The 24,743-nt window shown below is 28.5% G+C and overlaps 2 protein-coding genes across 4 annotated transcripts; one reads left to right on the top strand and one right to left on the bottom strand.

The window, feature by feature from the left end:
- The first annotated feature begins 6,134 nt into the window (after positions 1–6,134).
- On the top strand, positions 6,135–13,065 carry LOC130898191 (proteolipid protein DM beta). Of its 2 annotated transcripts, none has more exons than XM_057807284.1 (6): positions 6,135–6,354; positions 6,863–7,019; positions 8,263–8,422; positions 9,655–9,805; positions 9,910–10,058; positions 10,636–13,060. In XM_057807284.1, the coding sequence occupies exons 1-6, from the start codon at positions 6,351–6,353 to the stop codon at positions 10,759–10,761; spliced, it is 747 nt and encodes a 248-aa protein (XP_057663267.1). In that variant the 5' UTR covers positions 6,135–6,350; the 3' UTR covers positions 10,762–13,060. The 2 variants fall into 2 exon arrangements, with proteins under 2 accessions (XP_057663267.1, XP_057663266.1); XM_057807283.1 differs by lacking the exon at positions 6,135–6,354 and adding an exon at positions 6,396–6,630 and having other exon boundaries at positions 10,636–13,065.
- Positions 13,066–13,124: 59 nt separating this feature from the next.
- Positions 13,125–24,695, bottom strand: LOC130898180 (integrator complex subunit 6). Of its 2 annotated transcripts, XM_057807267.1 has the most exons (15): positions 24,408–24,695; positions 24,208–24,356; positions 23,807–24,022; positions 23,090–23,209; positions 22,744–22,889; positions 22,012–22,225; positions 21,132–21,337; positions 19,675–19,821; positions 19,505–19,613; positions 18,742–18,893; positions 18,448–18,678; positions 16,589–16,789; positions 16,175–16,386; positions 13,749–14,139; positions 13,125–13,496 (listed from the first exon to the last, which is right to left on the bottom strand). In XM_057807267.1, exons 1-15 carry the CDS (start codon positions 24,455–24,457, stop codon positions 13,236–13,238), a joined length of 2,805 nt encoding a protein of 934 aa, XP_057663250.1. In that variant the 5' UTR covers positions 24,458–24,695; the 3' UTR covers positions 13,125–13,235. The 2 variants fall into 2 exon arrangements, with proteins under 2 accessions (XP_057663250.1, XP_057663251.1); XM_057807268.1 differs by lacking the exons at positions 24,208–24,356; positions 24,408–24,695 and adding an exon at positions 24,080–24,177.
- Between the last annotated feature and the right edge of the window lie 48 nt (positions 24,696–24,743).

Genomic DNA, 24,743 nt, shown 5'->3' with positions numbered 1-24,743 from the left:
TAACTTATCACAATGAAAACACCTGGAGTACGAGAATCCTGCATATCTTGTTTTCCTTTCCTGCACCCTTTTTAAAATTTATTGTAAACTCTAAGTTCAGAAGTTTTTTAACATCTGCCCTTTTTATATATTGGAGCTTATATTTTTTGAGTATAAATGAGAATAATATATCTATTATTTTGTCCTGCCAAGTAACTACGAATTGTCCTGTTTTCATTGCTCATTGTAAGGCGCCGGATTTTCGTAATTCGTTTATTAATAGTTTTCTTATTTAGTGTTGTAATTCTTTTATTTGGTTTTTATTATTATGATGATACTGTTTTTTTATTAATGTCTTTTTCGACGTTCATCCTATTTTTCTTTTTCTCTTTATACTTTCTGTTTTTGCTTCCATTTCTATTCTTCATAATCATTTTATTTCGACCATTTTATTAAAATATATTTCAGAGTTTTTGCCGTCAACGACATGATTAACATTTCAAGATATGTTGGGAATAAATATAACAAAGTTTTAATATATGTTCTTAATCATATTTCCATTGTTAATTAATGATTTTCACTTGAAAATTGGGCTATGGGTTTCAATGTCAGTATCAAATTTAGAAAAATTTATACTTTGTTTGGTGAAAATAATTTGTCAAACAATCATTTTCTCCAGTATGGTCAATAAACTCTAAATTTTTAACGAGTACATAACCTGAAACATTTCAAAGTTAATGCGATGGTCCAATTTTTTAAATACAGTGGAAAAAAATTGATCTTCAAAGACATATGTAAATTAGATCACAATCACATTCAGCAAAATGTAACAAAAGTTAAGTATGTTGATTCGATGTTATATATTTACAATGTACTGACATTGTTTTTCAGTATAATTTGTATCCGTTGGTACCTATATCCGTTTATCACTAGAATAACTACTTTCCATAGATAGGTATTTATTTAATTTTACAAAATGCGTGGGATACTATTTTATCGCATAATTATAAGTACATAACTCGAGCTAACATCATTGTGAACATTTTACATGCGATAGTCATATAACTTTTATAATATAAATATGCAGTAAGCATTTTTTTACTGTCTACAGTATGGTTTATTCGATACTTCTTTATCGATAATGCCTATATTACATCACGCATTTTAACTTAATTTATAAAACTTTAATGTTTTATGAGTATTAAAACACGTCATGAAGCACTCAAAATAAATTTATTCATATGCATTACATAAATATCAAAGAAAATAAGTCCAAAGTTAGTTTCTACCTAATTCAAGTATTCTCGTATATATATTTCTATTCCGTCTTTCTACATTTCTAAAATAAATATTTCTGTAAATGGTAACGAAGTATTACTCTACAATCTACCATACTAGATTGGAAGGTTATACATGATTTAATAAGAGATAAATAGTATCTGAAAAGTGGTAGAAAACTGTATTTCCAGGGTATGGCAGTTTTGAATTTGGTTTTCACAAAGATTTTCAAAAATAATAAGTTTATTATAATACAATTATACATCTTAACAAGCTGAAGTCTAATATAATTTCAAAATTTACAAACTTTTAACATTGAAATCATCATATTCACATTCCATAACTTCTTCATCCCCAGAGAGCAATCCAGACGCATTTTTAAGATTTAAGTAATAGAACGAATTGCGATTTCTATTTTTTTTTTACAAAATTCTCATCAACCGTATACTGGTTATTAGCGATTCAGTAAAAATTTAGTGTTTTATCTATACATATTTTTTTAAATGAAGTTTATGATCGAGATCTGTTTAAGGTAACTTTTGAGGTTAGAAATATTGTATTTAGGTCCGAAAATTTCACGTATTGTTCCGAATGGTAGATTTGAGGATGATCTTTCTGCGAATATGTGTTTTATAGTCAATTTGCAATTGCAGTTGCTACATTTTGGTTCAGCTTTCGCATCAAATAAGTTTCTATGGGTCAGTCGCGTATGGCCTAGACGGAGACGGTGAAGAACTTCATCTCTGCGATTTTTCGGTAGTATTGAGAATGTTTTTACTCAGTCTATCACTTCACGAAGTTTGTGTGGACGTTGACGATTTTTTCCACCATTCATTGAGCACTTTACGCTTTAGGATTGATTTGATATCGGCAGTAGTTAAAAAGTTCACACACTCCGCACTATCATAATTTACAGTTTCCTGAACATTTACTTAACAATACCCACTTCTGATCTGGTAAAAAATTCCATCATCTTCAGTGCCAAAAAACTATTCTATCAGCTACCATCAAAATTAAAAATGGTAAATACATCTAATCTAAAAACCTTATTATTCTGTGGCAGAATTCCAGTTAATAGACTGGCATAAATCAATTTAGTATGAAGTATTATATGTACATATTATAATTATTATTATCAAGCCCATTCTCTCTCTCCTTATAATTTTTTAACGCTATGGAGTAGCCAATAAGTAGCTCTTTTTAATTTTTGTGAACTTGGTAGTATTTATAGTTCACTGGGATGGTAATTTGATTAAGTAAATAGCTTTAAGAACCACAACATAGTTTTCTTTGCTGGTAAGCTGGACGTTCTGAGTTTGAGGAAAAACTCCGTTGTTGTTTCCACTGTTGCTCTTTTCTAAGATTTGGCCACTTGTTTTGACAGGTTTTTATTGGAATTTTCTGGTTGTTGGGTGGACTTTTAGTTAATACCTATATCCAGAGTGTTTACCTATAGGAAGTAATTTTTTACGGACATAAAGGAAGTTATTCTTGGTATTGATAGTATTCGTTGTTGATAAGAAGAAAGGTACAAAGAGAGTTTCTGATAAGATTGATATTGGGTATAGAGTAAATATGAAAATAGTTGAAATTGTTCTCAGCTAAAAGAAAATCTAGTAAAAACATTTATATATAATTTAAATAAGTTACGTTTGTTTCTACTAATCATAATATTTCAAAAGTTCATTGTCTAGAAATAACAGTTAAGGGTGGGTATGAATCTTAGAAATTTCTAAAATTATTACTTTTAAGTCTTTTACATTCACAATACTGTAATTGAGAATATCTAAATTTATGAAAATAATGGCTAGAAATGCATACAAAGAATTTATTTCATGGTAATTTTATACTTTCGCGGTCCCCTCGTTTTTTGGCTCTAAAAAATCGAAAAATCATCCGATTTCGATGAATTTTTTAAAAAATAAAATAAAATTCAAACTTATATTGGTTTCAGGGCTCAAATGTTCAGAAAAATATACCCATTCACGTATAATTGTTGATAACTTTTTTCCAAATAATCATATGAAGTTGTTATATTTTTTTTTCATAATCTACACAAAAAAACGAACAAATTAAAAAACAAAATTACACAAAAATGTTGATTTATCATGTTTTTACAATTAAAAATAATCAATTTTTCACATATAATCGTATCTTTTTATTAAGTAATCATTAAATGTATTTGAACAAAAACATTATATATTAAAATCACTTATTGTAATCAAGTGTACAATATTAAAAGTTAACTTTGGAAAATTGAAAATTTTCATTATTAAAAAAATGGTATCTAAGGTCGACAGAAAATGTGAACATTTGTTCTGAATTTTAAGCACACCTCCCTAACCTAACCTAACCTAATCTAACCTATCCTAACCAAAATAATGTTAAATATTTTTTACTCCGATATTTTTTTCATAAATCCGCCGTACAAACGAAGATTCTAAAAAAAATTCATCGAAATCGGATGAGGCAAAAAACGAGGGGACCGCGAAGGTATGAAATTAACTCTATTTTTATTTTTACAAGATTATTATAAATATCTTATGCATCTTCTTGGATCAAACTGCGTATGATGCTAATTAGTGTTCTCAAATATTAATCTTTCACATTTTGTTTGTGGAAAAGTATCATTTAATTAATTAATGATGTAAATATTTTCGTAGTCTAAATATATATGAGCTTCTAATATTCTATTAATCACTACAGAGTATTTTTTCCAATAATTTTTTGAATTCATAACACAGGGTGCTCTGAGACTAATGCAAATATTGGGGAGTGAGCAGATGACGTGAAATAATGTAACATAAAAAAACGTTCCCACACTACTCCTCGTTTCTGAGTTATAGACTATTAAAGTTGCTTAATCAGATTTTATATTCTAAATCATAGATTCGAACATCATTAATTTTTAATGGATGATTGCGTATATCCATGCTTGGCGGAATAAATAATAAGAGGGAGAGTTTCGTTGGTTAAAGTTTGGTAGGATACGGAGGATTTTTGTAAGGAGGGGGGTTTGTTGGAGTAGGCCCTGACATAGGAATAGTTCCTCTGCAGGGCTGGGGTTTTGGTGGTTACGTTGGGTTGTATTTGTCTAACTATTACTGAAGGGAGATTTTTTGATTAACAATCCGTAACTTTTACAGGAACCACCTTTACAATCTAAAGATAGCAAAATGAGTTTTTCAATCGATTTTTAAATGAAAATGTTCCTTTTGTTTGACTCGATAAAATTTATGGCTTAGGAGATATGTAGATTTTTGGATCGTTGTACATGCAAAGAAAACCGTTCGCCATCAAGAGACAATCTGAAGAAAATTTTATAAATTGTAATTATCAAACATTTCTTGGAGTACTAATAAATAAATAAACATCTGTATTACATACTATCGAAGATCATATTACGGGCATAAGGAAAAATTGAAATTAATAATTAAAATATAAAAAATTACATTTTTTCTAATAGGTGAATTAGTCCGATTTTGCATGGCCACCACGTTCCCCTGATTTAAATACAATAGATTCATTTTTATAGGAGATTTTAAAAGCTTAATATATTCAACACCGGTGAACAAAAGGAACGAAATATGCCCACTTCGACCATTTATTATAGTTTTTTTGTCATTTAATAAGTTGTGGGCTAACCAACAAAATTTTTCTCCATTTCAATTTTTTCCTTATGTAAGAACAAGATGTTGGACAATATACAGCTCAATTAGAAATGTTTGATTGTGTTCTAATACATCATGTAAGTATTTTCAATAAATAATTACAATTTAAAATAAATTGAAGCTAGATACAGTGTAAGAAGATGTGAGATGCTATTTTGAATTTTGGATCAATTCACATTAAACGGAAATACTCGGGGATTCTTTTAGATTCTAAATATCTATTGTCCGGTTCATTATAAGAAGATTATTAAATTGTGAAAAGTTGGTTGTTAATTTTATGAAAGCCTTAACAATCTTATTATTATAGGAAGTGTATATATAGTGTAGTGGCTGTAAGGTTGTGTGTTTTGATAACATGTTTTATTTTAAATGGTGGTTTTGTTTTTGATTGTCTGTTTGTTTTTTGTACGCAGTTGTAGCTTTCTGTATGTCTGGAGTTTCTCTTAATTAAGTTTTTCAATGAGTTTGATCTGCTACCAATCGTTGTTTTGTTCAAAATTTTTATAAATATATCTATCCTAGTCTATTTGTTAAGTTTTATATTATTCACTAACGCCTTACAATTTCCATGGGATCTTTCACTTAAAGATGTTCTATTGTTAAGTTTAAAGGTTTTTATCTTCAAAAATAGAGTTATTGGAACTTTGTCGCATTCGACATATAACCTTAGTTAGGGAAGGGAGAGGTTACTGCACATGTCTAGATTATAAAAGTATAATGTTTAGTGACCTTAGTTTTAGTAGTTAGTTAGCTTAATGTGTTAGATACTAGAATAAAAAATAAGAAGAAGATAACATACTCAATACTCTGTTTACATCACAAATGTAATTTTATTCATTATAAAATAATTTTTATATTTCGCGCCTACGGTAAAACGAATATTGCCGACCGTTATATGTAATAACCATCCTGATCCACCAAACTTTTGTTTATTGCTCCTTCCTTTACTTTAAATTCAATGCATCAATGACCCGATTGTACTTTCGATAAAGCATATATGTAAAACTTCATTTTTTAAGTATCACATATATGAGATAAAGACATTTTATCTATGCTTCGATCAACGATTGTAGAGCTTCGATATATACAGGACTTTAACTTCTACCATAGATGAACCACATCCTACTCTTACTGTTCTATACTTATTTGTTGTTTTTGTTACTCTTATTGAAGCAAAAGAGATGCAAAATGAAAATTTACAAAAATACTTGAAACTTTTACATGTCAATTATTATGCACTAAAAGAGAAATTTTATACACAAAGGTGAATACATCTTCATTTCATTTTTTTCAGTTGATCATTTCTTAATTAATTGATAGTTCTTCGTGATCGATTGCTCATTAATTATGTGAATAAGTTGAATTAAGAAATCAGCAGTATTATAACCAGATTGTAAAGAATTGAATGAATCATTGAGCACAATGGGTAGGTACCAGTATTTATAAACAATAATGATGATTGGTTATCCAATTTATCTTATCACAGGTGTGGTTAGTTATAAGATAAGAATAAATAATCAAATTTTTGAATTAGTCATTGTTATTCGTTTTCTGAATATGGCGAGTAATTATAACCAGAGATTCACCACATTTGAAAGGCCCTATTTAGAAACAAATTTAGATAGAGATGTATCAAAATCACAAACGAGTGTATTTTCACTTAATTCAATCCTTGAATCAGAAGATGAATACGAATCTAAAAGTAAGAAGCTATTGTAATTTATCATGAAAAAGATTGCTTACAAAATCTATGCTGTCATATATATACGAAATCTTTACTCCTTTTATTTTACTTATAAGAATTGTTTCAAATGAAAATCTAAACAAAGTTTGCATTTATTTGTCTTTCAAAATTGTTCTGAAAATGTAACTGACATATACTTCTTGGTTCTTTAATCACCATAATAATATATTTATTATAATCTTATGTTCAGGTTGTTTTGAAAAATGCCTCACCAGGGTACCATATGCTACACTCATTGCAACAATAATGTGTGCGTTAGGAGTAGTTATTTTTTGTGGTACTATGTACCGAGGAGCAACTCTGGCAGTACTTATGTTTAGTGAAGTTTTTAATCTACAATTATTTTGGTAAGTCAACTGTTTTGTCAAAGATATATTTGACAATGATTTATTGATTATTTTAGTACATATATTAAGTTGCGATTTCTATAAAGTTCATTAACTTTTCTATAAATCACCAAATATTAATTGTTAATGTTGAAACTGGTACTAAAGACATCAAAATAAAATAAAGTACCTGTCACCCACAAACTTGAATATTGATTTTCAAATATCAATTACATATCCTGTTTTATATTTCAAGTCATATTTTGATAAAGACAGAAGTAGGTCAAAATGACAATATTTCTATTAAGTATCAAGTTGAATTCGATTGATTTAATAATTTTTTAAAAAGAAATAACAAAATATAAGACATCACAATTTTAAATTAATTAATTTCCTGATGATGAATACTTGAGTATTTGAAAGCTCGGAAATATAGAGTTAGTACAGATTGGTGTTTAATTTCACTATGAAAATGCTCATAAAATAGCTTGCAGAGACTTCACATATGAATTGGAACCAATTGCCAGTTAGTTTATGAGCATTTTCACCAACTAATTTATAGACTAACATGAAATTCCTTGTTCCAATTGTAACAATACATTGTTCTCTCTAAGAAGTTACTTACTAGTTCAATTACCTTTCACAAAAGTTGCCAAAGTTTTGACAACTGAGAATAACTACAAAAAATGCCTTTCTTAGTCTTTGCCAGATAGTTTTCGTAGTGAGATTGAAGTGTACTAATTCTAATATATTTCCAAGCTTTCGAATAAGACTGAAATTATGGTCAAAGTACAATTTAAAAGTATCTATAAAAGTATAATAATAATAAAAATTACTTACATTAATTTGTTAAAAAATGCGAAGTTTAAATTTTATTATTCCTGTTCCTATTTATTGTTCCTTATGATGAATACATACATATTCGAAAGCTTGGAAATAAATTAAAGTTACACTTTGGGGTTTAATTTTGTCATAATCCCACTATGGAAATGCTCATAAATTAGCTGACAAAAACTTCGTTCCAATGTATATCTATTCCAGAATGCCCCACCTAACAGTTATTTTAAATTAACATGATAAAAACTGAAATGTTTCCTTAGATTCCCCCAAAATTCAGTTATTGGATTAGTTTCCTCTGTGTAAATCTATTTGATTTTATTCTACGAGAAATTTGCTTATCAATGAGTGGATTTCAGTTTAGAATTGAGTTTAAACTTGTATGAAAATAAATATGATTATGATTTAAAATATTTTGATTTTTAAGGATGGATGCTGTAAAGATGACATTTGTTCTTATAGGAGCATGTATGGGTGCTCTTGGATTGATGATTTTGACCTTGGGTTTTCTGGCAACAGGTGCAACTAGACACAAAGTTTATAGGGGATGGGGTTGGCGAGTTAGTGGCAGACTGAGTTGTGCAATTGTAAGTAGTTTCAAAAATGTATATTTGTTCTATTCTTACTTAAAGGAGCAAAAAATTCAGTAAAAGAATTCTGTCGTCTTCATTGGGATTTCATTGATAAAATAACTAAGTTGTATTATAATAAACAATAATGTTATAATAGAACTGTTATATAGAAAATTAATAATTGCAGCTTTTAAAAAATTACTTTGCGACTGTGCATCTTTTTTAAAACTGGAATTTTGTTCAATTTTCGGGAAAGATAAGATGGGTTTTGCCTAAAAATGACTGAATTTGGGGGAAAGTTCAGTAGGACTTGTCCTTTGAATCATTTTTCAAAGAAAGCCACAGTCTTGTCTTTATGGTAATCAACACTGGACTGGGAAATTTTTTGATAGAAGCAATGCATTAATTTCCTTTATAATGGAGTTACCTACTGTTGTACATTAAAATGCTCCTACTGTATTTTTATTTTTATTCCATTTTATTTTATGCTGTTGGAGATAACAATAGAACAATATGTATACTGGAATAAAATTGGGTTGGGAATTGTGAAAATAATGAAATTAACTTTAATAAGAATAAGTTTTAGAAAAAAATCACCTGGTAATTGATAACAAAGCAATTTGTCTTAAATCAGTAAAACTTCCTCTCAAATCAGCAGCTAGAATATTCAAATAATTGATAGTGATAAGTAAAGTAGTCACTTCATATTTTTTGAGCCGAGAAACTGTTCAAATCAATTAAGGTGATGCAACCAAATATCTTCTCTTTTGCATCGACAAGAGTTTTATTTGTTCCTTAATATAATATGTTTAGCTTTTCAAAAATAAAGCAATAAAATCAAGTACTTACTAATTATATCTATACAATGTATATCGGGTCTTTAAACTTGCGAAATCAATTGTCGAATTGTCACCCTTAAAAATCAAATTGCCCCTCTGTGCGGTTTGGGCCCTACTGGTCTAGGGTATATGAAATAATGTGTTAACATAATTGATTGTGACATTTTATTCTTCAATATATGTTTGAATTTCATTGGATTATGGGTATATTCCATTTCTTAACATGCCACACAGGATATCTCCATCCAAATAGATTTTACAATGGTTTATGTCTTCTAGGCTATATTCATGTTGTGATTCATTTGGTGGCGTTACTGCGCAATAAAATCCTTATATATTTTATGCCATTAACTTAAAAATTTCATGGAAACAAATTTAAAATTGTCAATATACATTTTTTTGTTCTAGTTCATGTGTGTAACTTATACTCTACAATTAGCTTGGCTGATAATGTTTTGCTTCTTGGTGATTTCCACTTTTGTGTTCACAGTATTTTGGAAAATGTGTGAAAATCCAAGAGTAGCATCTTTCCAAGATGACATTGATTTAACTCAATTCTGTAAGTATATACTTTTATTTATATATATGAAATTTGAACTTGTTTACAAAGTTTACATTAACAATATCCCTAGTCTGAAATGTTACATATTATTTGTGTTTTAGACTTCATGTTTCCAGAAGGTACAAGACAAGAGCACATGAAAGTGTCAGGAGAAAGTGCTGTGAAAGGGTTTTGTAAAGATCATGTAGAAAAAATCGAAATAATGTTCATTTTGGCGACTGTCGCTTCTTTACTTGTAATATTGAGTCTGGTAAGTTAATAAAAGAACTGAAAATAGACAAGTTTTTCTAATCCACTCATGGATATGAGAAGGTAGTCATAGATATTCTACCGTTTTTTGTACGATTATTAGTTTGCCAGAAATTTTTCTGTGAATTTGAAGAATCAAATCAGGGTACAATGTCCAATACCAATCCCTAAATTGATTTTTCAAAAGCCGCTCATGGAATTTGTAAGTTTAGCTAATACCAGTCGAAAGCTTGATATTAGTATGCATGACTGCATCATGAAAAAAATTTAAAAATCTATACTCTATAGCCAACTAGAATTTATTATATTTATTTAGTAGTCACGTGATATCGTCCTTGAGGGACTCTACATATGGTAGGAGTATGTAAAGTATCACCCTGTATTTCATATAAATAATATATAAATCACATTTTTAGTGAATAATTATAAATTAATTTTTTAAATAGTGGCAACAGAAAACAATTTCAATAACTCATATAGTTATATATTTAAATATGGAGAAAGCTTGAGCAATTTTAGATTAAATGAAGAGTGGCAAAATTAAGTATGAAATATTAAAGTTGACAATTTTGTTCCAGATTCATTATCTCATGTGCCTTTCTGCAAACTATGCTCATATCCGGGATCAAGACAAATTCTTACAATTTCAAGATCTCCAAATGCTCAACGATCACGAATTGCTAGCAGGGAAAGATAGATTCTAGGATATAGCACAGAAAATACACATGCCTGATATAAGTTGACAAGACATAATGGTAGCTAATAATTAAACAAAAACCGAAAAAGTATTTTACAAATTACTGTATAAACAAATGAAAACAACTTATAGTATGTAGACATTGAAATTAAGTTTTTTATACAAAATATCTTTTTTATAAATAAATTTAAAATATTCTAAAATACTACTTTTAAGTAATGCATTGTAACTTAGGACTACCTGTTGACTATTAATACCTCATGTAGTATCATTAATTCTGTTTTAAATCAATTATCTGTGAGACGTTATGTTGAAATATGGGCCCTGAGTAGTAGTAAAGTTGATAAAAAAATAAAATTATGGAAACGTTTATATAATGTTGACTTGTTTATGTTTACATATTTTAGATTTCAGAATTACATTTTATTAGGCATTCTATATTAAAAAGGGGTCACTGATTCAGTAAAAAAAAATAGTAAATTATAATAACCTATAAAAAATTCGAACATTTACGGTTCAGCTCTAATTAAAAATGTCTTTCGATAATAGTAAGACCATGATAACTGCAAAAAAGCCCACGCAGAATATACGAGAGTGATTCACCTTGAATTGATAATAATGCAAAATTCATTTATTTCTCGGAAAACACCAAAACAGATCAAAGTATTTCTCGGACTACTCAGATATTATCGTCAATTTATTAAAAACTTTGCCAAAATCACGAAAACCTCTAACTAAATGTCTTAAAAAAGGTGCTAAAATCGAATACAGAAATTTTTTTCGAAACTTGCAGAAATATACTCATAAATGAACCCATTTTACAGTATCCCGATTTTTCGAAAATTTTGAACCTTACAACAGATGCGTCAAATGTAGCGTTAGGAGCAATCCTATTCCAAGGCCCGATAGGTCAAGATCTCCTCGTAGCGTATGCATCAAGAACACTAAACGATTCAGATCAATCATATTCAACACTTGAGAAAGAACTTTTAACAATAATATGGGCAACCAAATACTAAATGATTCATTCACATTCGAAAATTCAGTATTTCTAACAATCGTAGACAGTACAAGCCTATTATTTAGAAGCCTTATCAGGAACAGAAGTTGCTAATAATCTTATTAAATTTTTCTGTCATCACGGTATACCCAAACAAATAATTTGTGATAACAGAACAGAATTTAACAATACATTTGTAACCGAAGTTTAAGTCCACATAAAATTAAATTACATTCTTGTTCACCAGACCACCCACAATCAAACTGCATTGTTGAACGTTTCCATTCAACAATAACCGAACACTTGAGATTATTAAATACACAAGGATTCTCCGATATCTCAATAAAAAATAAAATTCTATTTGCTATTTTGGATTATAATAATTTTATCCACTCTACATTAAAATTAAAACCTATAGATATTGTCAACGCTCACATTTCGGATAATGATCTATTCAATTTAGAATTAGATAAATGCTTACATAAACCAACATAAGGACGAAGCAAAACTATTGTACTCAAAGATTATTTCTTATCTAATTAAATAAAAAACTAATCATTTAGAAAAAATCAAAAGAACTCGCGAAGATCCTAAAATATTCACACCAAACCAAAATATATTTATTAGAAAAAACAAAAGACTGAAAAACTCCAGTAAATTCGATAAGGCTATAAACAATAAACATGAAACGTAAAACCGTGACAACGGCAATACTAGGTAAAAGACATATGGACATTATCAAACGCCCACTAAAAATTTTAAATTCCTTAGACTCTTACTTCACATTATTATTTCAGATTACCGGGAATTCTCGGATTCCAAGAAATTATTACTCCACGGAATCTCCAAGATAACCCCGGCCTTCTACCAGTTAAACTCGGCAGCGCAAAATTAATTCAATATTATCATTCGATTTTGTACCATTATGATCTTAACTCTTTAAACATCGAATTTAAAAATTAAAATCGATAAAATAGAAATAGAAGAACCCCCCAATAATTTAAATACAGTTAATTCTACAGAAAATCAGATAGAAAATAGAAATAAAAGATAGAAAAGGCAAACGTTACGGAATAATGTAAGATTATCTAAATAGATAATAAAACGTAGAATGAGTGGAAGAAATATCGACAAAAAGTAGAAAGGATAGTCGAGGTGAGAAAGGAGATAAAAAATTAGAAACTAGAGAAGCAAAGCTAAAAATAGGAAATTATATCGAGTCATGATATATAGACCTTCCTAAAAATAAATTTAATTATGATTGATTTAAACATGAGTTATAATAATTATATGTTCCTTCTATTGTGCTAATTTATGGAGTTACCTTCTTATAATATTAATAAGGAATAGTTGCAACATATTACAAGTAATCATTGATGAAATATATATTTTACATAATTTTATATATAAAAAAATTAATTCAATTGTTTTAATCACTTTATACAAACATAAATATTGTTACGCTTTTTCCTTTAAAAAATTCATTTATTGTCAGCGTTTGTTATAGTCCTTAGGTGTTCTTCCAATAAACTAGCCAAATGTTGCCTTTTAAATCTCAGAGATTCTCTTATAATCAATTTTACGATTGTTGCTTGATTATCAATATCACCTTTCAGTGTTTTTATATTGTTGAATAATTCCGTAAAGTTTTTACCGGGTTTTCGCACTAGTCGATTCAGATTTTTCCGAATTTCGAAGTTTTGATTTTCTATCTCTTTTTCGTTCTGTATATATTCTTCTACCTAAAATAAGTAAAAAGCTAATATTTATCATACAATTATACTTTGGAATTTTACACATTTTCACTCACACTTTAAGAAACGTATTCAAGAAAATTACTTTTATAAAATATAATTTGGTGCAACATAAGTCATTTTATATCTAGTAAATAAAGACTCCATATGTCAAAGTATTTTCAATTCTTTAAATTTAATTATAATATTTTGTTTACGAAATTAAAGCAAACACAGTAAGAATAGATTTACTCTACTTACTTTTGATTTGTTTTCTGATTGAGTATTGCTATTCACTGTTGTAGAATTAACAGAACCGATACTATTGTGGTTCAAATTAGCCTCTTTCAAAATTTGTGAAATCTGTTTATCATCTGTTGGCGAAATACTAAAATAAAAATCGCCTAACGAATTTGTAGTATTAGTATCTAAAATACTGGTAGTAGTGTAATTTGTGGTGATTGAAGGAGGACGAGAGATATAATTAATTTCACCGACGCTATAAGACGGATGATCATGTATAACATTCGGAGGTGATGGAGACCTGGAGCGTTCACTTAGAGGGCTCGATGCAGGACTTACTTCTAGACCGTTGATTATGAGACTAGGACTTTCATCGAAACGTATTAATTCTTTTTCAATCGAACTTAACCTGCAAAGAAAACTGAACAAATACTACTGAACTATGAAATGTATTAATGTAAAAAACGCTGATATCATATAAGATAGAGTTAGTTAATTTTTTTGAGATTTAGTTTTATACAATAAAAATGCTTGTTTACATTTTTTAATTTTAAAATTTTACCTAGAACCAATAGTTTCTAATGGAAAAAAATATCTACTCCATGATTTTTATTCTCTATTAAGTAATAAACTATGCAGTGAAGATATAAAAGAAAATCTCAAAAACAGGGTTTGATTAATTCACTCTAAAAGGGATATTCGAAAAATACAAGTGACATTTTCGATGGCACGGGATTTACATAATATAAATTTTCTTTACATAAATTTGAGAGAAAAAATATTCAAAAACTCAATTTTATTCATCACTTTACAGGGGTAATATCTCCGAAGAGGGTGAACAAGGGAAATGTTGTTAAAAGAAAGACTCATCATAATTTTATGTCTTCCACATTTTCTCTCGTGAATTTAGGAACTCCCTGTATAATAAATTACTTCAATTCATCAGCTTCTTTGGTGAACTTTTTATTATAGCAGGCGGTTTATTACATTTCTTTTAAATAAATTCTAGGAAAGTCTATTTATTTATTTCTTGTGTTTCTTTTTGTTCCAGAATTTTATAGAATTCTATTTGTGGTATATAAATAATTTTATGTAGCGCAGTAAGTTAGTTTTAAATAAATAGTCGTAGTGAAAAGATTGAATTAGTAAAAGTAATCGCAGAAAATCTTCAAGTGATATTTATAAGTTGAGTGTATTGTATAGTGTGTAAATAAATTACGAACGTAAGAGACAGTGTTCATTAATTCACCCCACAAATAGGAAGAGTGTAAATAAATACGAAAAACAGTATAAATTATCCTCAGCTCAGTTCTACTTTAATAAATATTGTATTTCTTACAGAAAAGATTTTTGTGTTATTTTCCATTCCCTGAAATTAGTACCGATGTCAATCCTGACCCATTTGTATTAATTAATGTAGTTTCTAACAATATAAGTTTTCCTCAGAAAAAAAACCAAATTCTATTTATAAGTTTCGGTATATGTGTTCAAATTGTTCCCTTGCAATTTTTTATGTGTTTACCTACATGTTGCAGCAACCAAACCCTCTTGTACAGAGAATATTTAAAATTTTGCATTGTAGATAGCATCTCATTCTATTTCGTCACTAACTTGGCGTTTGTTATCAACATTTATTATTTTTTACATGATATTCATAAAAAAACAGTTTCTTATATGCTGCGAATTAGATATGTACATTGTACATGTGAGTTAGCTTTTATTCAGATAGGGTTGTGTTGAAATGGAAATATGTACTTTAATGAAACTCGTTCGTGAGCCACAAAAAACGAAGCATCTCAATTGATTTGGAGTGTGGTGGTTATTAACCCCGAAGGTCAAAAAAGCCAATATGAATGAGTTGAACTGACACGAGGACAAAGTTGACAGAAACCAAAGTTATGTTCGTAACATTGTTAAACATTTAAAAGGTAATTATTGTATATTTAGGCATTTATGTAAACAAACTAGATGTATAATTAAACAAAGCGTGAATTATGTACTACTAGTCCAAGGTAATCAGAAAAAGAGGCAATAAGATAAAATACATATAGTTAGATGGCTAGTATTCATATAAATTTATATAAGAGTAATGTAGTGTAATGAAATACGACGGTAGTATACTAAAACAGAAGAATATTTTACATAATTGGAACACTGTTTCAGCAAAATTAATAGAGTGAGGAACCTATAATGTTAAATAAAGATTGAATATGTACATAGAATTAATTATAGAGATTGGGTGTAATCTCTTAGTTATTAATTTAAATGGTCTATTTCTATTGTCTTGCAAGTTTCATTAGAATTTAATTCATGATTTATTTTAAACATTGTAAATTGATGTACGAGCATTATTCTTTTAGCAGGCTTTGAAGTTCATTACCATTCTTGATTTCACTCACAATAATTGCTGCAATCCTGTAAATAATATATATTTTGTAACTAACCATGGAATAGGTGATGAAACAGGAGATCCCTGTGGGCTTGGAGGTTGTAGGCTGTCTATGCTTGGTCTGGAAAATTTATAATTTTTGGGAAGTGGACCAGGTTTTCGTTTTGATGGTATTTTCACGATACTATCACTATTTGGAAGAGGACGCTTGTTATTTCTGCTCGCACCAGTCGGTGATCCAACAAGGTCTATATCTGCTTCATCAACCTGCAAAATGAAAATGTATTAAAATAATCAGTCTATTAGTTGGATATTAAAACTAAATATGACAAAATTAGGATATGAACAATTAAGACAACTTAAAATATACTTCCAAAAGGAAATATATATAATAAGTGAAGAATTCTGTACAGGATACATATTTGAATGGAGAGTTGAAGCGAACAGAACCTGATTATGTATTACTTACCATCATTCTTTTATCAATTTTGAATGGATTACCAAACATATGTTGTCTAACAGGAGCTGATTCTATTTCTCGTAATTGAGGGGTTTGTTTCTTTAGATACTCTTGGTAATTTCCCATTTGCGAAATTGGCAGAGAATGGGCACTATCTTGGTCTAGAGACACCCAGTCTGACTGCAAGAAATTATTTCTCATGCGAACCACCTAAAATGTAATCATTATTTTCCAAATGTCTCATTAACCAAAAAACGACTCCTATAATTAGTTGAAAGTGTGGGATATATGAGATATTTAGAGAAAAGGTGACGCCGTCGCTAATTGAAAAGTTGGATTTGCATGATAAAAAACATTGAATAGCATCCATTATATTACCGATATTTTTTGGAAGGAACATAAATTTGTAAGTATATCTTTTATTCAGGTAGAATGTGGCAACCAATTAATTAGGTAACTAAAGTTGTACCCACAAATTTACTTCAAATGAGTGTTGGTAATATTGATACCTTTTAAATATCTGAAATCTCAACACATTAGTTGTGTGCATTATGAGGGGTTAAAGTTTCGTTGTGAAAAGGAGTCCTCGTCGAGGAAAAAAAATGAATTTTAAAAAATTAGTATATAGGGCTGATTTTTTTTATGAATTTTCCCAAAAATTTCCTTTATCCGGTAGATATCCGGTAGTTTGATAAGTGCTTTTGGACTTGTCTGTATTGCTAAGATTGCTCCTTTAAATGTAAAATGATTAACTGTTCTTATTTTTCTAGAACTACTTGAATTAATTTCACTTTTTTTATTTCACATTTCCAGTGTTTTTACAATGTCGATTCACATTTCTGAACTTTTATTTGATAAGTTTTTTCTCGCAAACTTTTCTGTACAATATGTAACCACTGTACTAGCATTTCCTAAGTACTCGCCTAAGACTAATAACATGTTGATGTATTAATCACGCTATGTCAGACAAAGGAAACCTAAATTTTTTTCAGTAAGGATTTTTGTACACTAACTATTTCATGTAAGTCAGTAAAATTTATTTCAATAATTTTCTTGTGGTTCTTTGTTTAATTAAAAACATTAGTGTTAAAATAATGTTATTGTTTGTTTGTTTGTTTGTTAACTGTTTGTACAAAAACGAACTTATTACTTTCTAATCTTACCAAGAATGCATTTTTGGTATAAAATTGAATGTAACCTTAAAAACGCAGAATTGGACAGAGTAGAATAAAATAGATAAGCCTGATTTTAATTATCATATTTTTTAAAAAATTTGTAAGGCAAAATAAAACAGCAATTATAGATTAATTTCTTAAAAATGAAATATTTTCGAGAGTCATGATCATTCCTTATTTTAATCTGATGTTGCTATTTTTAGTAGAACAGGTTTCAAAGAATTATAATTTTTTTGTAAACAATTACATTTTAGTCTTTATGTGGAACTACAAATTATTTTAAGCATTTAATTGTCGCTATTAATTATAAAATTTTAAGTGAAGTGGATAAGTTAATTCACGGATAATTTTAATAACCACATACTTAAAGGCTATATTGCTAATAAGTTGAGATTTTTTGAATGTTTCTGTAAAAATCTTTGCCTATATAAATGATATTTGAATCCTATAAATCAGGTGTCTATGATCTTTTTAATGATTTATTTCTTCACTTTGTTATTTTTGTCACTTGGTATCATAATATGAAATTTACATTCTTCCAATTTTAAATTAAAATTAATATTCTTCAATGCTATATTGTTAAAGTGTTCACATATAATATAATCCTAAATTTAAAATGATGTAATTTTATACGGGAATTAAGATAGCCCAATTCACGAATTCATATTATATGAAAGCGTGGGAGTAAATTACCTGTTGTATGAGTCTGCTTCTTGGTATATCGAAAGGATTTTTGAAGCTCACTGTTTGCCTTTCTTTATCTAAAGTACAAGTCCACACATTACCTTGATCCAAAATTTGATCTCTTTGAGAAGAAAATCGGTCTATCAACAATGGATGACTAACTAATTCTTTCTTTAAGGTCACTTTTGGCACTACTCGAATTTGTTCGGGACTATTGAAATTTGTTTTTAAACCATTCATCTGAAAATTAAATGCAAAATAGTTGAAATTTTTATATTCAACAAGTCAATTTTATATACTTACATTTGATTGTCTCTGGATAATTTCATTACACATTTTATCGTATTCGACTTTAGCTTGATTTTTTAAGCGTTTTAAATAATTTGATATAGAATAACTCAATCCGTTTTCCGAATTTTCGGGAATTAAAGTTTGTGCTAAAGCTACAGGCGTGCCTAAAAGAATTACACGAAAATATATTTCAAAATACAGTTCCCATGATGGAGTACAGATCCCACAATATTCATAATTCAGATTCATAATATTATAATTATAATCATGAAAAGATGAAAAATGGAGATGATATGAAAACAAATGTATTAGTAATTAGTAATAAAAAGATTATACATTTCTTCAACTTTTTACTTCTTAGACCTTTTTGTCTGTTTTTGTTGAGAAATTTTACTTCGAAGAATTCAAAAATAATAGATAAATTCAATAATCAACTTTTCCTAGGCTTGTTCATTTAATATAACCGAATTGAAGCAAATTGACAAAAATATTGGTAATATTGTTAATATATATTATTCAACTACATCCCAATGTGTCTGTAATAAAATATTTGTAGGATTAATACTATGTACTGCAAATTTAAGTAATAAATATAGTTTATAAAATTTAGCTTTTTTTTATCCCTATATTCCTAGTCAAACAATTAGATAATATATAAGTTATGAAATTATTGCATGTTAACAAATTTTTCAGCCCATAGAAATTGAATCTGTCGTATCTAAACAATTCATTTTAAACACATTGATAGTGAATAATTTCCAAATAATAAAATTACCCATTCTTGTAAGAGCTCTTCTTAATGGACCAGCATAGTATGCAGGTAAAGTTCTAGTGTAATTCTGAAACTGGGTCCGCCATTCATTTGTTGGTTTCCACCTGTGAATCTTAAAAATATAAAAATAAATATAATCTATTTATTTACTGTTATATTATGAAAGTACTTACTTTAAACAGTTCATCGAGTAAAGGTAACAAAACAGGATAATTATAAGGCATAACAAAAAGATTTACACATGTTAGATTTGTACTTGCTTTCAAGTATCCAAAGGGATGCCCTACTTCTGAATTTTTGTAACTATTAGCCACAAATACCTAAAACAATACAAATATATAAAAACTATTTCTATAAGTCCTGACTTGTGAATGGAATTATTTGCCTCTGAATGAATGAATACGCAACAGGAGTAGATTTTTAGTTAATATCAGACATTGAGTACTAAAATTATGGTTATAAATATAATATAAAAATATCAACATTGTATATATAAAAAACAAGTTTTTAGAAATTAGAAATTACTTTTAATTAATCGAAAATCTTAATTTGAAATTTTGTAATAAACTATTATATTCATATAGTTCAAAGAACAACTTTCAAAATCACATCGGACAAATAGGTATACAGTGGGTTAAATTTTTTTAATTTGTTTTGGTTTTAAAATTGAAATCTCTCCAGCTACAGGTGCTTAAAAATGACGTTTAATTTTTCCAAAATTTAGTTTTCACAATCTAAAAGATGTACACAGATTAAATTGGAATTTTTGGGAACATTGGTGATATTCATACTGAACATGCTGATTCTACCACAATACCAATACTCACAATTACACACATTTCGATTCAATTTAACGCATTTCAATTAAAAAAAAAAAAGAAATCTACAAATTCAACCAACTCAGTATTGATGTTTATTGTCATTTTGATTTGAATAATTTGCAAAGGCACATGATTCTGTATGCACAGGATGGAATATTATATTCAACTACAAATATTTCCATGACGTATAAGATAGAACACAAAGCAGATGCGTATAGGGGAGCTCAAAATATGACGATCGGGACAATTTACCTGTGTACCAAGTTGCATCCCTGAGATGATGTTATAAGTTCTCAAAGTAGAGCCCAAACATTTATAAAAAAAATTAATTTTTTTGCAACCCCATAACGTAAAAATACCAAATTTGATACATTGTTGAGTAATGGTAAGTAGAAGACAATAGAACCATTCTGGGGGTTAATTAGGGGTTAACTGACAGTTGATTTAAAAGTTTTATTCCGTTATTCTTCCACGCTTCTACAGTTTGTTTCACAAAACCTAACACCAATAACATATCAACTTGTTATAACAATCCACTTCTTTAAGAACTTAATTGCGAATTGTCAAATTTGATGTTAAAATTCGTAGCCAATTCTTGACTTTTTTATAACTTAAACAAAACAAAAAAGATAGTTGTACATAGTTGTATGTAGAGGTGGAGTATTGATATTCTTTCTCTTTTTATCAACAGTTCTGGCCCACTCGGACAAGCTTCCATACTTCGCTCTTTCTGTTTTTAATATTAACTCAATGCACTCTATATACTCACATGATCTAGCAATAATAATCTAAATTCATCTGTTACTTACTTGCCAACATGTCTTAGGTTGTTTTCTAGATAGGATGAATTGTGTAAGAGGCGAAGGTTCCAGTTCGTATTTGTCAAACGGTAGGTTTTCAATAACTAAGGGCTCAGAATTAGTACAGGCAAACTTTATGTTGGGATGAGCTGATCTGGGAGGAAGTACTGAAACTGTAGCTTCTGGCCAAAATGATTCAGGTATAGGCCAATACCCTAAAAAAATGTAAATTTGGTTTTATATATTACTAATTTTGTGTAAAGTAGCTGATATATTAGAAAATATTAACCTTTCGCAGGTCGAGCTTACTTCTACGCATGAAAGGTAGCACACGGACTCTGAATGCACAATAAAAAAAGAAACTCTATTTGCAATAATACACTCATATAAAGTAAAAAAGATTCTAAATAAACCATTTGAGTAAACATTTGGGAATTAGATTTATTTGTGCAGTTTTATACAGTTATGACCGGTAGTTTGTACAAAGTATAGCATTGAGAATAAGTGGTATACACCACTTGCAATTACAAAACGAGAAGGTCGGGAGTTTTATATGGATCTGTTAGCCACTATGCTTGGTTACTATGAGACATGATCCAAATAGTGTGTGTTTGCTGTTGTCCCCTCCAGCAAAGAATTTGTGGGTAGGCTGTTACTAGAGTTACTTCATACGGCGTCATTTGGATCTTTATAACTGTAGATTGTAGTTGATTTTGAACATGCTTTTATTGAATTAATTGTTGAAATATGTATTAAATTATAGGGATTAACAAATGAGCAAAATATAAGCAAATCAGTCAAAGGAAGAAACACATTAATATAAAAAGAAAAAAAGAAGAGAGTATACATAGTTCTGCAGTTATTATTAAGAAAATAATTCATGACTTACCAACACAATATGCTTTACTTTGTTTGGGAACATAAATCATTTTTCTACAATTGTGCCATGATGTGTTTACTTGCATGTTCGGACCACGATCAACATTTATCTCTGCATATTCATTTTCTTTGAGATTGTCATCTTTGCCTTCTTCTTTATCGTATTGAGGAGGAGGGGGATCAGGACCAATTTTTTCGAAGTTTATTACAACTCCATTCTGAACCTAAATTGAAAATAATATATTCATAGTTAAAAACCACCCTGACTTTACCACCTAGACTTAAAGAAAACAATTCCACTATATGAAATCTGGCATATAAAGATTCCAAATTGTTTGGTTACCAAAGGCAAGTATGTTCACTTGCCAGTACGCTTATAAGAAACAATATCAAATATATATTTTTCAAAATACATGATTCTTGAATTATTGACTGATGAAATAGGCAAGATTAACAGGACCTTACAGGCGACAGAGCATATTATGACCACTTGTATATATATATATATATATATATATATATATATATATATATATATATATATATATAAATTAATGAAAATTTAATTAAGTGGTTTAAGTTCCTATATGTCCATCGGTATCTGCTAAAGATATCACATTTTCCTAACCTAACCATTTTGTTTAATATACTACAATTTTAATTCCAATTTGTTTGAAAGTTTTGCCATTACCTATTATCGGTATCTCACTTTTAGATAACTTTATAGCCATTATTTTTTTACCTTTTGAACTAGACTGTCAATACATTGGTTTAACATTCGATGAGATGTTATACAATATGATCTACCTCCAGTAACTTCACACATAGCATCAATAGGACTGCTATCGCTAGGTACTAGACCACTATCTCTTTCAACGGCAGGAGTACCTAATTTTAATAGTAAGAATTAGTATATATATATATATATATATATATATATATAATAATTATTTGTATATAAAGGTATATATATATATATATATATATATATATATATATATATATATATATATATATATATATATATTAGAGTCTTTAATTTCTTAATTTGTAGCCTATGCTATTTCAATATATTTTGGGATACATACCTGTTAATCTTAGTACTAATGCAAATAATCTTTGATCCCATCGAAAGGGTTCCCTCGTCATTTCTGATCCTGGTATTGGTGAATTCATTGGTAAGTTGAACTCCTCCTGCACACCATTTACTAAAAATAATTTGTTTCATTATTGACCCCATTTATTTTTGAATACAGTTTTAATAACAGCTTAGTGACCAGTTTGTGATAAAGGTCCATGTCTATTATAATGCTATCTATTTCTGTTGGGTTTTAATATTTATCTACAATAAATTGTAATCATTTTAGTGATGAAATTTTAGTGAAAATTCAAAAGATATTAAGAATAAAAGTTTCTCCTGGTCTCAAGTTCAAAATATAATCATTTACATAATCTGCTAGTATAAGAGATATTAAATATCTCATAGATGTCCCAAAGATGATTTTGATGTATAGATCACCTGCCAAATGCATATCAAAATAAAATCTGTTTAAATACACTAAAACTTTTTTTCTTAGTTGTTATCACAAAAAAGGAGCAATGCAAATTATTCACAGTTACATAGAATTTTATCAAATAGAAATATAAATTTTAATCAAATTGTTTTGATCTTTTTTGTTGTTGATAGCTTTTCTGTTGATATGTATGTGAACCATTTTTAGAAATTCTCTTTCTCTTGTTTCAAGAATTTTTAAATGTTTATAATTAAATATAAGTTTATTTATACTATTAAATATATCACAAACCTGTTGTTAATTTTCCGCCATCAGTAATTAAAACTATCACTGCCGTTTCCAAGAAAAATGGACATCTACCTTGCCCATATGTATCTATTCCTGAAGTCATTCTATTAATATTGAGAATATCAAATGCCTGTTTTACAGCCACTCCCATAGTAGTTAAAGAATGTGCCTGTAAATTCTTCAACTCGTTCATAAAAGTAGCTAAGTTTTCCTTCCAACCTATAAATGAATTAGTTATTGAATTTATTGTTTGTAGCTTTTGCTCAAGTTCTTTACCAATGTTTAGCCAGAATAATGTTAACTAGAAGTTTTAATTTGTGTTACTTATCCAAGTTTTAAACATTTATTGTATATTCTCAAGAGTTTGTTAATTTCTTTCAATTAGATATAAATTGTTTAATTACCTGCTTTGATATTATTTGGAGTGTCTTCAAAAGTTAACAGCATATATCTGTCTATACGACTATCCATACTTCGTTGACGAATTTTTACAAAGGTTTCTACTGCAGATTTTGCAACATCTAACAGAGTAGTACGACCTCCTATATAAGTTCTACAAAAGATGTATTTATTTTGGAATTGTTTTCTCAATAATACAGCTTACCTTTGTAGCATAGATGCTGATGTATCTATTAGAAAAACTATTATAGTCATTATTATTCATTTAAGATATACTCTAAATATTTAAAAATATCTCATTTACTCAATATAGTTCTACCAACTTTCACGTTCGTTTTCTATTTATTTATTCTACCACATTGTAATCTTCCCAAATGTTTGACTATTTTTGAGGTTTGATATATAAAAGTTACAATTAACCTATAACTAACTTTATAACCAATGAGGTATCTCAATCTTTTTAATAGTGCAATTTATAAAGGGGTTCCTTTTTATTTATTGGTGTTTCTTTAATATCTTGATTTGGTATAACCAGGCTTTA

Source organism: Diorhabda carinulata, chromosome 9 (genome assembly GCF_026250575.1).
Source record: "Diorhabda carinulata isolate Delta chromosome 9, icDioCari1.1, whole genome shotgun sequence".
NCBI classification, from domain to species: domain Eukaryota; kingdom Metazoa; phylum Arthropoda; class Insecta; order Coleoptera; family Chrysomelidae; genus Diorhabda; species Diorhabda carinulata.
This window is presented reverse-complemented; position numbering and strand designations above follow the sequence as displayed.

Bases quoted from the DNA above. Each gene is read 5' to 3' on its own strand.
- LOC130898191 (XM_057807283.1), top strand. From the start codon at position 6,486: ATGGCGAGTAATTATAACCAGAGATTCACCACATTTGAAAGGCCCTAT. The intron at 9,806-9,909 runs GTAAGTATATAC...TTTGTGTTTTAG, and splicing joins CATTGATTTAACTCAATTCT to ACTTCATGTTTCCAGAAGGT. The intron at 10,059-10,635 runs GTAAGTTAATAA...ATTTTGTTCCAG, and splicing joins TACTTGTAATATTGAGTCTG to ATTCATTATCTCATGTGCCT.
- LOC130898180 (XM_057807267.1), bottom strand. From the start codon at position 24,457: ATGACTATAATAGTTTTTCTAATAGATACATCAGCATCTATGCTACAA. The intron at 24,357-24,407 runs GTAAGCTGTATT...CATCTTTTGTAG, and splicing joins TCAGCATCTATGCTACAAAG to AACTTATATAGGAGGTCGTA. The intron at 19,614-19,674 runs GTAAGTACTTTC...TATATTTTTAAG, and splicing joins TACTCGATGAACTGTTTAAA to ATTCACAGGTGGAAACCAAC.